General features: G+C 46.9%; 1 protein-coding gene across 1 annotated transcript in view; it reads right to left on the bottom strand.

Annotated features, from left to right (window-relative positions):
- The window catches only part of rps6kal (ribosomal protein S6 kinase a, like), a 35,117-nt gene extending 27,857 nt beyond the window's left edge, over window positions 1-7,260 (bottom strand). The window contains exons 1-6 of the mRNA XM_070548991.1: window positions 6,959-7,260; window positions 4,641-4,700; window positions 4,424-4,540; window positions 4,274-4,355; window positions 4,085-4,165; window positions 3,660-3,739 (exon numbers count right to left, since the gene is read on the bottom strand). Of these exons, the coding sequence (XP_070405092.1) occupies window positions 3,660-3,739; window positions 4,085-4,165; window positions 4,274-4,355; window positions 4,424-4,540; window positions 4,641-4,700; window positions 6,959-6,985 (447 nt within the window). The 5' untranslated portion in view covers window positions 6,986-7,260. The remainder of the gene's footprint in view (window positions 1-3,659; window positions 3,740-4,084; window positions 4,166-4,273; window positions 4,356-4,423; window positions 4,541-4,640; window positions 4,701-6,958) is intronic.
- Window positions 7,261-13,460: the final 6,200 nt, after the last annotated feature.

Here is a 13,460-nt window from a genome sequence, read left to right as displayed (position 1 = left end):
GAAGAAGAAGAAGAAGAAGAAGAAGAAGAAGAAGAAGAAGAAGAAGAAGAAGAAGAAGAAGAAGAAGAAGAAGAAGAAGAAGAAGAAGAAGAAGAAGAAGAAGAAGAAGAAGAAGAAGAAGAAGAAGAAGAAGAAGAAGAAGAAGAAGAAGAAGAAGAAGAAGAAGAAGAAGAAGAAGAAGAAGAAGAAGAAGAAGAAGAAGAAGAAGAAGAAGAAGAAGAAGAAGAAGAAGAAGAAGAAGAAGAAGAAGAAGAAGAAGAAGAAGAAGAAGAAGAAGAAGAAGAAGAAGAAGAAGAAGAAGAAGAAGAAGAAGAAGAAGAAGAAGAAGAAGAAGAAGAAGAAGAAGAAGAAGAAGAAGAAGAAGAAGAAGAAGAAGAAGAAGAAGAAGAAGAAGAAGAAGAAGAAGAAGAAGAAGAAGAAGAAGAAGAAGAAGAAGAAGAAGAAGAAGAAGAAGAAGAAGAAGAAGAAGAAGAAGAAGAAGAAGAAGAAGAAGAAGAAGAAGAAGAAGAAGAAGAAGAAGAAGAAGAAGAAGAAGAAGAAGAAGAAGAAGAAGAAGAAGAAGAAGAAGAAGAAGAAGAAGAAGAAGAAGAAGAAGAAGAAGAAGAAGAAGAAGAAGAAGAAGAAGAAGAAGAAGAAGAAGAAGAAGAAGAAGAAGAAGAAGAAGAAGAAGAAGAAGAGGAGGAGGAGGAGGAGGAGGAGGAGGAGGAGGAGGAGGAGGGGCGGTGTCTGGCTGATCACCAGGGCTGGGTGATCCTGGCTCCTGCATCCCACTGGCCAGGCTGGTAGCCGTCACATTAACCATAACCCAGCAACCACCAAGACTCATTATGAACATCAGCTGAAACCTGCTGGAACACCAGTGTTCCTGTCCAAAGTGGTAGCTCACCGAGAACTACAAGCTCTAGCTCAAACAGAGACACCATCAGGCTTGACCGACATCTGTAGCAGCTAACAGGGACCAGCCAAAAGTCTCTTTGAACATCTTTTAGTTCATCCTTCTACTACGCTGTGTTCAGAATTAAAACAATGAAAGCCAAGCGTCTTGGGCACAAAGTGTTGGGACTAGAACAGACAAATATGAGTTATTTGGCCACAAATAGAAATCGTTTTAGCCGCTAAACAAACACCGCCTCACCACAGGGGTTCACCTCAGGTCTCAGTACTGGGACAGCGCCTGTTCGCACACCACCTGACTGGGCCAGATCATCCAATCACACGGCTTGTCCTACTATTGCTATGCTAACACCGTCTCTAACCGTCGTTCCCACCTGATGATCACGCGGTCTCTGTATGAATCTGAGACCGCTTCTCTGATTTTTCTTCAGAAATGAATGAAATCCAACCACCTCCAACTCAAGCTCTCCAAGACTGAACTGCTCGTCTTCCCAGCCAAACCCCCACATCCCTCTCCATCAGAGGTAGCTCGAGATGTGGATGTCATGACGGGTGGCCTTAAAAGATCATGTGGCCTCCATCGCTCTTTTGTGCTGCTTTGCATTGTTGAACATAAGAAGGATCTGGCTGTACCCAACACAATACGTCCTCCAGCTCCTGATGAAGTCTCGGATCAACTTCCCAACTAGAATTCTGCAACGCCCCTAAGTGTTCCCCTAGCCTGTAAAGTCTCCAGAACTTGGCAGCACTTCTGAGCTTCACTCAGCCTACAAGAGCACATGACCTCCATCGGCTACCCTTAGCTTAGCTTAGAGAGTCCTGAATGGAAATACTCAAATTTACACGCATCCTCTTGCAAAGGCTAAACGTTACAGCTCAAAGGATGGTTGGCTAGCGGTGCCGAGACAATGTTCATACCAGTCCAGACTCTTTTCTTGTGCCGTTTAACGATGGTGGAGTGACTCGCCAAGCATTACAAGAAGAAGATGTGATTATTTCATTTGTATTAATGCTATTTTAGTTAAAAGGGGCAGACAACATAAGTTTTTCTTCTTTCTGTCCCCTTTTTCATTTTGGCTGGCAGCAATTTAGTTCTGATTGTATTTTTATTTTAATGTCAATAAATGAAAATAAAAGATTTAAAAAAAAAATTCCTTTTCTATCTTCACAAAATGTTTGTAAACATAGATCTTTAGAGAGAATCTTCTATACTATGCTGGTGAACAGGGTATCTGCAGGTTTAAGGGAGCCATATTTAAGACCTTTTTTAAGGCCACTTTGACCGAATTTAAGCTATAATTTCCAGCTATTGCCTGGAACCGGTGCTAACCGTTTCGCAAACGTGGGATTAGCCATCCAGTTACCGTTAAACTTGCACTTCCCCATGGCGCAAGCTCCCACTAGCTTAACCAGCTAATGTGCTCATCTAAAAACAGCCCCCTTTCACAGCCAACTGAATGTGTACGGTTCCGCTTACGGCAACATCGTACACAAAAAATGCTGAACACTAACTAGAAATTCACGAAATTTTTATAGAAATAAAAGAATCTTGTTTATTGGGTCTTTGGTCATTTAAGACCTTTGGAAACTGGATTTAAGGATTATTTGTCATTTTTAAGGATATTTAAGGCCTTAAATTTGGAAAAGCCAATTTAAGACTTTTTAAGGACCCGCGGATATCCTGGGTGAAGGTTCTCAGTCATCCAGGTCTTTGGATCATCTACACGAGCACCAACCCTGTACTTCCCTTCGCCTCTCCTCCAACACTCTTTAAATGCTCTACAGGGGCAGTCCAGAAGAGTGACTGAAATGGTTTTGAATTATAGCAGAAGCTTGGTGATGCTACTAAAAAGAAAGTGATTGAGGTTAAACTTGAATAGGGAACTTTGACCAAACTTTAACAGGGTTGTGTGTGGCTATTTGAGTCTGTCTGAATTATTTTTTAACCCTGTGAGGAAGAGAAAACGCAATAAATTCAAACTCGTGCATCCAAGTATTTAGTTCCGTTTGGAGTGTCGGGGAGGAATAACGTTAGTCCTACTTCACACTGGAAGCATCAGCAGAACGCCACTGCTTCAGATTAGAATCCAACAGTCCATGGGGATGATGGAAACCAGCCGTGACGCAAACATTTTCAGGCGTGCTCCAGAAGCGGAGCGCCACTCCACGCTGCTAAAGACAGAATCTGGTTCTATTTTTGTCACGAACCACTTCTCGGACACGACGATTTCCGTGATTAACTTAGTGCTGGACAGGAAATCACATATGGATTCAGTGTAAAACCCCTGGTAATTTACAAAATAAAAGACTATTGCAGAGATGCGATGTCACATCCATGTAGATGACGTCAATAAAAGTGAGCTATTAACTTATTGACTCCCAGTTTTGTTTCAGAAGTGCAGTGGTGTGTTTTTCATGGCTTTAATCCTCGCAGTGGAGAGGAACAACATCACACATGATACCAAACACAATCTCCTTCTTTGTGATTAACGGCGGATGGCACAAACTCAAGAGATTCCCCGAGTCGAAAGTCGCGGGTAAACCGTTCCGCTGCTGTTTTGCGAAGCTGATGCTTCCAGCGAGAAGCAGGAGTCGGTCATTATTTCTACCAGGATGGAACGATTGATGGAGTAATCAGTCATTAAAAGCTCTAAACACGTGACATTTCGAGCGGATTTTAACTTAAACAAAGAGGCTAGATACTTTAGAGGAGGAAATAAACAAAGGTATTGTTCTAATAAGATAAGGAAATGATGTAATCTTACCTCTTTGGATAAGCGAGTGAATACATCCCCTCCCCTGAGAAAGTCCAGAATTAAATACAGTTTCCCTTCTGTTTGAAAGGCTGAAAGTAAAGAAACAGGAGGACAGCAACAGTTGAACAGAGATGTTCCAGAACCATATTCCATAACTCAAGGACAGCAGTAGCTCAGAGGGTTGAGCAGGTTGTTCAGTTGCAGGTTTGATCCCAGCTCCGACCACAGAATGCTGCTGTTGTGTCCTTGGGCAAGACACTGAACCCGACGAGCCTGCTGGTGGTGCTCGGCAGCCTTGCCTCTGCCAGGGCAGCTGTGGCTACATCGTAGCTCATCCCAACCAGCGTGTGAATGGGCAAATGACTGATAGTGTTGTGAAGCGCCATTTACCTGCTTCCTGGTAAACAAAATATGCTGATAATGGTTTCACTCACCGTAGTGCAATTTCACTATGAAGGGATGATTAACTTCCACTAAAATGTCTCGTTCCATCTTGGTCCGAACTCTGTCCCTGACTGGAGAGAGGGAAAGGAGCAGGAAGGATTAGAAACTCAAGAAAGTGGAGAAAACACTTAAAAATCTTGGTTTCATGCTGACGTACACGCCAAACGACCTCACGTTACCTTTCAAAGATGCTTTTTTTAATACTTTCATTGCATATAACTGACCAGCATCTGGACCCAGGATCTTCCTGACGAGAAACACCTGAGTGAACGAGACAAACATGTTTAGGACAGAAAAATCACCCGTTGTGTTTTTCTGATTCTCCTCACCTTGCCGAACGAGCCCTGACCGAGGACTTTGAGTAGCTCAAACTGAGACGGATCGGCTTTCTCACAGCCTTCTTTCACATGGTGGGTGATAGGAATCTCTTTATACGTCCCCTCGTCCTTCAACCGTGATATCGACACAAAATGAACACACAAAAGTGTCGGTTGTGCCATGTGCACCAGGAAAAACAACAAAACGCACAAGTGCAGCTTTACTTACACAGTTTGAAAAGGACTCTCCCTCCTCCATGGGCTCGTCCATGATCTGATGTCCATTGACCTGCAGCAAAACAAAGAAAAAAAACTATTTTGTGATCAGGCTTCAACAATAAACACTCTCCCAAAGCTTATTCATGCTTGTTTTTCGCTGAGCAGGACGATGACTGCAGCTGCTGCACGCCCACATGCACGATGGAGGATTCAACAGATGAAATCAATGAGTCACATGCAACATGACTGGCTTTCACTTTTCCAACTGAGGATTACATTTGTTGTTATTAGACATTATGGAGTCCATACTTTAATCTTGTCCAGCTCTCCTCATGCACGTCCCCTCTCAGTATTAGCATTCTAGCTTAATCCCCAGCCGGTGCAGAAACAATCTCTCTGCTTACAGAATTCTGCCTCTTTGGGACCAAATGATGGTAGAAAAATGTGTTATTATAACAATGATCACATGCAAGTCTGTTTTTATTATTTATTAAACATATTTAAAAAATGAGTTTTAAGTAAAACTGTAAAAAATGCTACAATAATTATCAGTATGAACCAAAATATGATCCAAATCTGAGCGCTTCACTTTTTTGTGCCGAAGCTCAGCCTGCATCATGTATTCAGTCCGGTGTGTTTGTGTGTGTTGAAATCCATCAAGGCTCTGAAGAGAGAGAATGAGTCATAGGCAGCACTACGCAAGCCCACTCAGTGGGTGGAGCCACCAACATACACTTGCTTGCATCCACAGAAGAGAGGTCAACTCTCCAGCACCTTACCGCTGCACGATAACATCACACACACTCATATCTGTAAACATCCCAAAGCCCAATAAGACGGAGTACACATACAAAAGGAAAAACCTTCACGCATCAGTGGGAATCGTACCGTCTCAGGGCTGACCAGAGCCAGGGCAAACTAGTGTCAGAATTCACACATACATTTTCACTCCCACCCTTTGCTGTGGCTCATCACAGCTTGCAACTGAGCAGCCTACACTCACAGTGCACCCAGGCAAGTCTTTTTTCAGCCTTCTCAAAACATGTCTACGACAGTCATGCATGGAGGAATCCGACATGAGACTGTATGGACCAAACATGCCTGCCGATGCCGAAACTGATTCAAAGTAGATCTGAACACAAGCGTAACCAATGATGGGGTTAGGAAGGTTAAAATGAAGAGTCTTGCAAAAATTAACATGCAGAAAATGGCAAGACATGGGAAACCTTAAAAAAAAGTTATATGTCAGCATCTGTCCAGTATTTTTAGAGAAATATGTAAACACTTATGTTTGTGAATTTTCAGCACAGAAACAGGATATAGGTTACGCTTAGAATGATTGCTAAAAGCATAAAGTGGCTTTGAACCACTAAGACCATGAAAACAAGAAAGTTTTGACCAGGTGCAGAAGGTTTGTTTTAAGTCTCAAAGATGAGGAACAAGTTTAAGATGTGACGCTGGCTCAGCTACACATGGGAAAAACACCTTTTATCTAAAGCACGTCTCCACAAAGTCCTTCCAAGATTGTTACAAGACTTTGTTTTTAACTTTGAGGAACAGAACTGAATTCCCACCCAAACCTGCCAGAAAAAATAAATAAAAGCTGTTCCACGAGGCTTTGTTATTGAGTGTTTAATACGAATTACACCAGTATGAGTCAACCGTTTAGGCCATAACATGTTAATCCATTCCAGGATGATTAAAGGTATGTTGAGTCAAGCTAGTTACTAATTAGTTATGGACAGCATCACTAATTTTAAAGTGCAGCTGCGGTCAGTTGTCTCGTGAACAAATTTAGCATAAGTGTAACTTTAAACACACACACACACACACACACGCACACACACTAGCGGCTTAGCTGTTTTTCCACATCTACCTTTAAGCCTTTCACTGGTTATTGTATTATCAATGTAGTGGATGTTTAATCAAAACTTGTCTCCCAAGTTTCGATCCTGCAACCAGGCAGCTAGCAAGCTAACGCATGCTAATGCTACGTGCTATGAAGTAAACTCCTCCTGGGCAACGCAAATAACAACAAAAGCGGAAATAAGCTAAATTGTCAATAAATAAGTGTCCAGCTCGTGTGTGGAATAAAACCCGGCGGTAACACTTCCAACACTCTGTTGCGAAATTAATAAAAAGTGGCATTAAACTAAAATAAACACAAAACCAGCTGTTAGCCGATGCTAGCGTGTTAGCATGCATCAACAGTGCGCTGCGGGTCGTGACGCGGAATTAAGCCTCGCAGCAAACTTAACGGGACGTCAGAACGCAAAACATAACCAGGGCTATATGATCCGTAAGCAAAGAAAGCATTTATCAACTCACCTCACTGCTAACGCTGTTAACCTCCATCTTGTGCCAAGATTCCGCTCTAAAGTCTCTAAAGTCTAAGACATCGTAGTCCACCTAGACCCCGCTCCACGTTGCATGTCCGTCTCCCTCTCTGCGTCTCTCTCCGTGGAAGTCCGGCTGTTTTGCTCTGACGCTCAGGTACTGACCGTTACCGGGAAGGGACGCGAGGAGGTCGGTGCGGGGAAACTGTTGATGTCACTGACTGGAACATATGCTCAACGAGAACACTGCTGCCCTGCCATTGATACGAATATGGCGGCTACTGTGGTACCTGACCGTCGGTGAATGAGTTTTATTGACGTATTTATGACGCAGCCCAGTTAAGGATTTCCCCCTTCCAAACCAACCAAAGCAGCGGATCTGCAGACAGAGGAAGGCGCGTGGACGTGCTGGCATGACGAGGGGCGACGAGCACGCTGTGAATGACACACTCGCATCCGGTGGATGGACCGTTTATCTGCGACGGAAATAGTAACTATCACAATATGAGAGGCGATGACTTCTAGAAGTTTACCCAATTTCAAACTTCAAACTCCAGTTGTGTCCATGTTGTTGTTTTTTTGTGAAGAGAAAGTTAATATCTGATTGATCTTAGAACAACCTTGGTTTGGAGAAACAGATTAGGTCATACATACATACATACATACATACATACATCATACATACATACATACATACATACATACATACATAGATACATACATATATATATGGCCCCAGTAGAGGACTTTTGCTCAAAGGTTTCGTGGCACCAGCAGCTGCAAGCGGTCCATCCCTCCTCCCGGTGCCTGCCAGCGCCAATACAGCATATCTCCATGCAGCTCCAAGCTGCCGAACTGTGAGTGCAGGTTCTCTAATTCAGCCCCACGTGAGGTTACGGCGGGCCACTCTGGTCTCCGGGCGTCCCGAACCCAGGTCCTCACCTCTGCCAGAGTTGGATCAGCCTCCTGCTGATCTTTTAGTTCCTCCATGGAGAACAACTCCCTCTCCTGTTCCTCGGTAGCTTCCACCGCTGCAGCCGACAGTTCTTGGTGCTCCTCCCTCGCTGCTGCTGGAACAGGCTCTGGTTCTTGCTCTTCCTGGCGGAGACACTCAGTCACTAAACATGGGCGCCTGGACAACGCGTCAGCATTCGCATGCTGGCGACCGGTGCGGTGCTGGATCTCAAAGTCATACTCCTGCAGAATCTCCAGCCACCTAGCCACCTGTCCCTCCAGCTGTTTAAAGTTCAATAGCCAGGTGAGGCTAGCATGATCAGTCCGAAGCTTGAACTTGGTACCTAGCAGGTACGGCCGGAAGTGTCTCACAGCCAAAACCACCGCTTGCAGCTCCCGCCTGGTGACGCAGTAGTTCCTCTCTCTCCGATTGAGACTGCGGCTATAATAAGACACAACTCTTTCTCCATCTTCACCTTTTTGGGAGAGCACGGCTCCCACTCCCACATTGCTAGTATCTCTATCTACAACAAACGGTTGGGCGGGGTCCGGATACGTCAGAACCGGCGCATCAACCAACGCCGTCTGGAGCTGGTGGAAAGCTGCAGTGCACTCCTCACTCCATTCGAACCGCCTGCCCTTCTTGACTAACCGATGCAGGGGGCTAGCCACAGTAGCAAATCCTTTCACAAAGCGGCGGTCGTAGGAGGCCAAACCCAGGAAGCTCAGCAGCTCCGAGACACTTCTTGGCACAGGCCATTCCTTCACAGCAACAACCTTAGCAGGGTCTGTTGTTACTCCCTGCTCACTGACGACATGGCCGAGGAAATGGGTCTGGCGAGTGAGCAGCATGCACTTAGCAGGATTTAACCGCAGCCCAGCCTTGCAAATGGTGACAAAAACCTCCCTCAGGTTGCAAACAGCGTGCTCAAAGTCTTTAGCATGCACGGGCGAGTCATCCAGATAAACCACACAGCGGTTGCGAGGAATCTTCTGCAGAACTCGTTCCGTCAGTCTTTCAAAAGTAGCCGGGGCGTTGTATAACCCAAACGGCATCACTCGAAACTGCCACAGTCCCTGTCCAATCGTGAACGCCGTTTTGGGTTTAGCCTCCGGCGCCAGCTCCACCTGCCAATATCCACTGCGTAGATCCAAGGAACTGAACCAGCACCATCCAGCTACATGATCTAATGCGTCGTCAGTGCGGGGCAGGGGTATGAGTCTTTGCGCGTCGAAGCATTAAGCCTCTGGTAATCCACCCAGGGACGCCGTCCACCCCCCTTCTTCACCATGATAACGGTCGCAGCCCAGGAGCTCTCTGATGGCTCAATGACCCCGTTAGCGGCCATGTCTCTGATTAATTCTTCTTCTGCTCGGCGTTTGGCTAATGGCAGGCGATGAAGCCGTACAGGAGCGGCGTCTCCTGTGTCGATGCAGTGTTGGACCAAGCTAGTCAGGGTGCAATCCTCTTCTCAAGCAGCAAAGATGTCTCCAAACTCTCGCAGTAATTGGCCCAACTGCTCTCGTTGCTCTGAGCTGAGGCATTCCCTGCTGCATTATTCCAATGCCTCCATGGCAAGCATGGTCTCAGGTGACGGGGCCACAGTAGTAGGAACCGGCTTCAGTCCAACCTCCAGGCTTCCGTAGTCGTCTTCGAGCGACTGGGCGACTCTGGCTCCTCGTCGCTTCTCATGAGGGTCCCTCCCCTCCTGGAGAGGAATCCTCTCGGTATCCAGGCACAAAGCTGTTCCTCGGACATCAACACATGCGCTCCAGCGTGTTAATAAATCCAGCCCGATGATGCAATCATCTCGAATGGCAGCGATCCAGAACTCCTGCTCAGCTCGATGAGTTCCGACCACCACCGATAACAGTCCCTTTCCCGTCATTGTAGTTTTTCACCAGTCACGGTCAGCAGTGCGGTTTCGGTGGGACTCCAGCATACCGGGAGGGAACCCTCAGTCTCTGGCAGGAATCCCTTCCGGATCAGAGAGATGGTGGACCCCGTATCCACCAAGGCTCGGCATCGTTGTCCTCCGACAACACAGTCCAAATATAGCCCATGAAGTGGCCTGCAGTGGCTGACGGATGGCAGGTTAACTCCAAGGGGTGACGTTGCGCAAGGTGGGAGTCCCCTTACTGTCCCACCCCGCTGGCGTTTCCCGCAGCTTGCGGCCTCCGCGGCCCGGACCTGGGCCGAGGACTTGGGGCTGAGCAGTCTCTGGCTAGATGTCCCAGTTCCCCACAGCGGTAGCAGAGGCCGGTGGCTGGTCTCTGTCTTGGGGTCTGCTCGGGCCGGGCCTGGTTGACTTCTCTCCTCTCCTCCAGCGCCTCCTCTTGTTCAGCCGCTCTCGCCAGCGGCGATCGCCCACACTGTCCAACAGGTATCACCTCCTCTGCTTGTTCAGCTCTCCGAAGCGCTTCAGCCAAGGTGATGGGGAAGGACAATCTGACGTGTTGACGTAATGATTCTGGTGTTAGCCCTCGTAGGAATGCGTGCAGGCTTAACTCCTCTCTGGCGGCAGCCGGGAAATCAGGATAGCCCCACCGAGCATACAGCTGTAGATCAGCCGCAAAAGCTCCCAAGCATTCTCCGTGTCCGCGTCGTCTGCCGCTCATTTGTTCTCGGCTTTGCTCTCCTGAGGCTTGCTTCCCAAAGTGTCTGTTCAGTGCAGCTGTGATAGCTTGCCAATCGTGTCGCTCTTCCAATGCTAGGTCCACCAGGACCTGAAGTGTTCCTCCTTCCAAGGCCAGCGCCACCTGAACCGCTGTCTCCTGTTGGCTCCATCCTTCATGTAAAGCCGCCAGTTCTACTTGAGCGAGGAAGGGTGCAAGGGGTGTGGCGCAGCTGAATATTGGGAGTTTTACCGGTGTTCGATTGCCGCCGTCTCTCAGCGCCTTTGGTGCCGGGATTGTGGGCGCATCCGCTGAGCGCATCTCTCACAGGTGCCAAGCTAACGCCGATCACTGGTTCCATCCAGCTGGCGCGGTGTCCTCGCACTAGCGCCCAGCCGTAGTTGCTCTTCCAGCTTGCTGTTCTCTCTGTCAAGTCACTCGATCTCCTCGGCGAGTTGCTGCATCTTTTCTGTCTTTTTTGACAGCGCTAATCCCACTTCTGACACCAATGTAGCAGTCTGCGCCGCCCTCTAGCGGGGTGTGTGTGAAGCAGCAAACAAGAGTCGACAGGTAGCAGACATAGAACACTTCTAATAGCTGGATGGCTCCCCTTTTCATCCCCCCACACATACATTTAACTCACGGTGCCAACAGGCACTGGATAAGGAACAACACAGCATGAACTCTGAACTGAAACAAACAACACTAACATAACCCTGAACAAAATAACCCCCAAAACACCACAAGCGGAATAAACAAACCCAATTTACCCTCCCCCCAGAGTGCAATGCGGCCTTGCCGGCCTATCAGTGGCAGGGCCGCCACAATATATATGTATATATGAACTAATCTAGGTGAACTACATTGTACCAAATCTATCTGAACACCTCCCGGTGGAGGGTAACTCTGAAGTGCCTTTTTTCCCCCTCCACCTCATGTAACCCTCTGATCTCTATTAAGGTAGCGCGACTCGGGTTGCAAATGACCACAGTCACCAATTTTTGTCATGTGTCTTGCCCATGTATGTCTGATCTCTGAATTGTGTGTACTGAAACCCTCTGGGATTAATAAAGTATTGATTGATTGATATGTATGAACTATTCTAGGTGAACTACCTTGTATGTGTGTGTGTGTGTGTGTGTATTTATATACACATATATGTGTGTGTGTGTGAATATATGAATATGAATATGAACTAATCTATGTTTCTCCTAACCAAGGTTGTTCAAAGATCAATCAGATCTGAACAACCCATTGAGAACGATTCCTACAACCAGCATCACTGAAACCAATGAACTGATATACACTTCAGCAGCAGTGATCCTTGAAGCTTGGCTATAAGTGCAAGAGCAACCATGAGAAACAGTGCCCACCAAGGAAGAGATGGTTGGAGGCCAAAATCAAGGCAGCACGGAAAGAAGTGAGCCAAATGTCAGAGCTCCAGAAAGGTACAATGAGAAAGCCAGGACCCAAGAGCTACAGACAGAAACCCATACCTGAAGTATTGGAAACTGCCAAACAAAGGCTCCAAGCCTTGGCCAGCCGCCTAAAGAGATACACGAGAGGGAAAAAGTCACAGGCATGAAAAATTGGACAGCACCAGGACCTGACATGATCCACGTCTACTGGCTCAAGAAGCTCACTGCACTCTATGAGCGCCTGGCAGCACAAATGAACCAGCTGCTAAAGGATGGGACCCTGAATGGCTAACTGAAGGGCACACAATCCTCATCATGAAGGACCCTTCCAAGGGTACAGTCCCATCCAACTATCAGCCAATAACCTGTCTGTCCACAACATGGATGCTCATGTCAGGTATCATAGCGACTAAGATAAGTGGGCACATGGATCAATACATGAGCACAGAACAGAAGGGCATCGGCAGAGATACCAGAGGAGCCAAACACCAACTGCTGGTCGACCGAACAATCACCCAAGACCGCAAAGCTCGACACACCAACCTGTGTACGGCTTGGGTTGACTCAATGCCGCACTCATGGATCATTGAATTCTTGGAGCTGTACAACATCAACATTTAATTACTATAAAACAAAATCCCCATGCTGAGTTAGAAGTTGTTTAACGACACTTTATAAATGGACCATGTTGTGACTAGTACTGCTTACATCTGGCCTGGTCTGATGCATGGGCGGGGCAAAAAACACGCGGAAAGGTCTGTGGTGCCTCTCTTAAATTAAACTAAGGTGGCCGTGAGCAGAGTTGCTTTTGCAGACTCCGATGTTGCATCCAGACTGCTGTTTGTCCTCTCACAGGGCAGCTCAAGCCTCGACAACGCTGTGTGTGTGCTCCTCACAGCACATCTCAGTGAGAGAGACAGACGGCCTCAGTCAGAGGAGGTGTTGGCTGCTTTCACATCAGGGCCGTTTACTCCACAGTATCCAGAATGATAATGAATCGTGCATGCAGGAAGCCTCTGCTGGCTGATCCTAACCACCAATCGGAGGCTTCCCCTAATGGTAGGCGTCAATAGGGAGGCTAGGTCTATTTCCGCATCATGGCTCCCCGGAAGAATGTAAAAACGTATGCAAGTCAACGCGGCTAAGAACGCTAGTTTCTAATCCGCTTTGCCTGGATCGCACATACATAGTACTGCCTTTTAAATGAAAAGTGATGGGTGTTTATGACCACGCCAGTCACGTACTTTGAGATTTATTAGCTTGTAAAAGTTCGTAAATAGCATGACTACAAACTAGAAATCGGCACGTCGCGCATGTGACGTTACCACATAATCTCCTCTCCCCAAAAGTAGCTGCTCCTTACCACATGACCATATATATGGCGGTTCTTCCCTCCCGTGGGAAGTTTGCTGAACTTACTGTACATCCCTTTTCCCTCAGTTTTCTCCGTGTCTGGTTCGATGGCATCACTTCTGTGAAACGCATTTGTAGTCTTGGGACTTATTT

The sequence above is a fragment of the Nothobranchius furzeri genome, chromosome 1, assembly GCF_043380555.1.
Source record: "Nothobranchius furzeri strain GRZ-AD chromosome 1, NfurGRZ-RIMD1, whole genome shotgun sequence".
Classification (NCBI taxonomy): domain Eukaryota; kingdom Metazoa; phylum Chordata; class Actinopteri; order Cyprinodontiformes; family Nothobranchiidae; genus Nothobranchius; species Nothobranchius furzeri.
The sequence above is the reverse complement of the archived record's forward strand: the minus strand, read 5'-3'. Positions and strand labels throughout refer to the sequence as shown.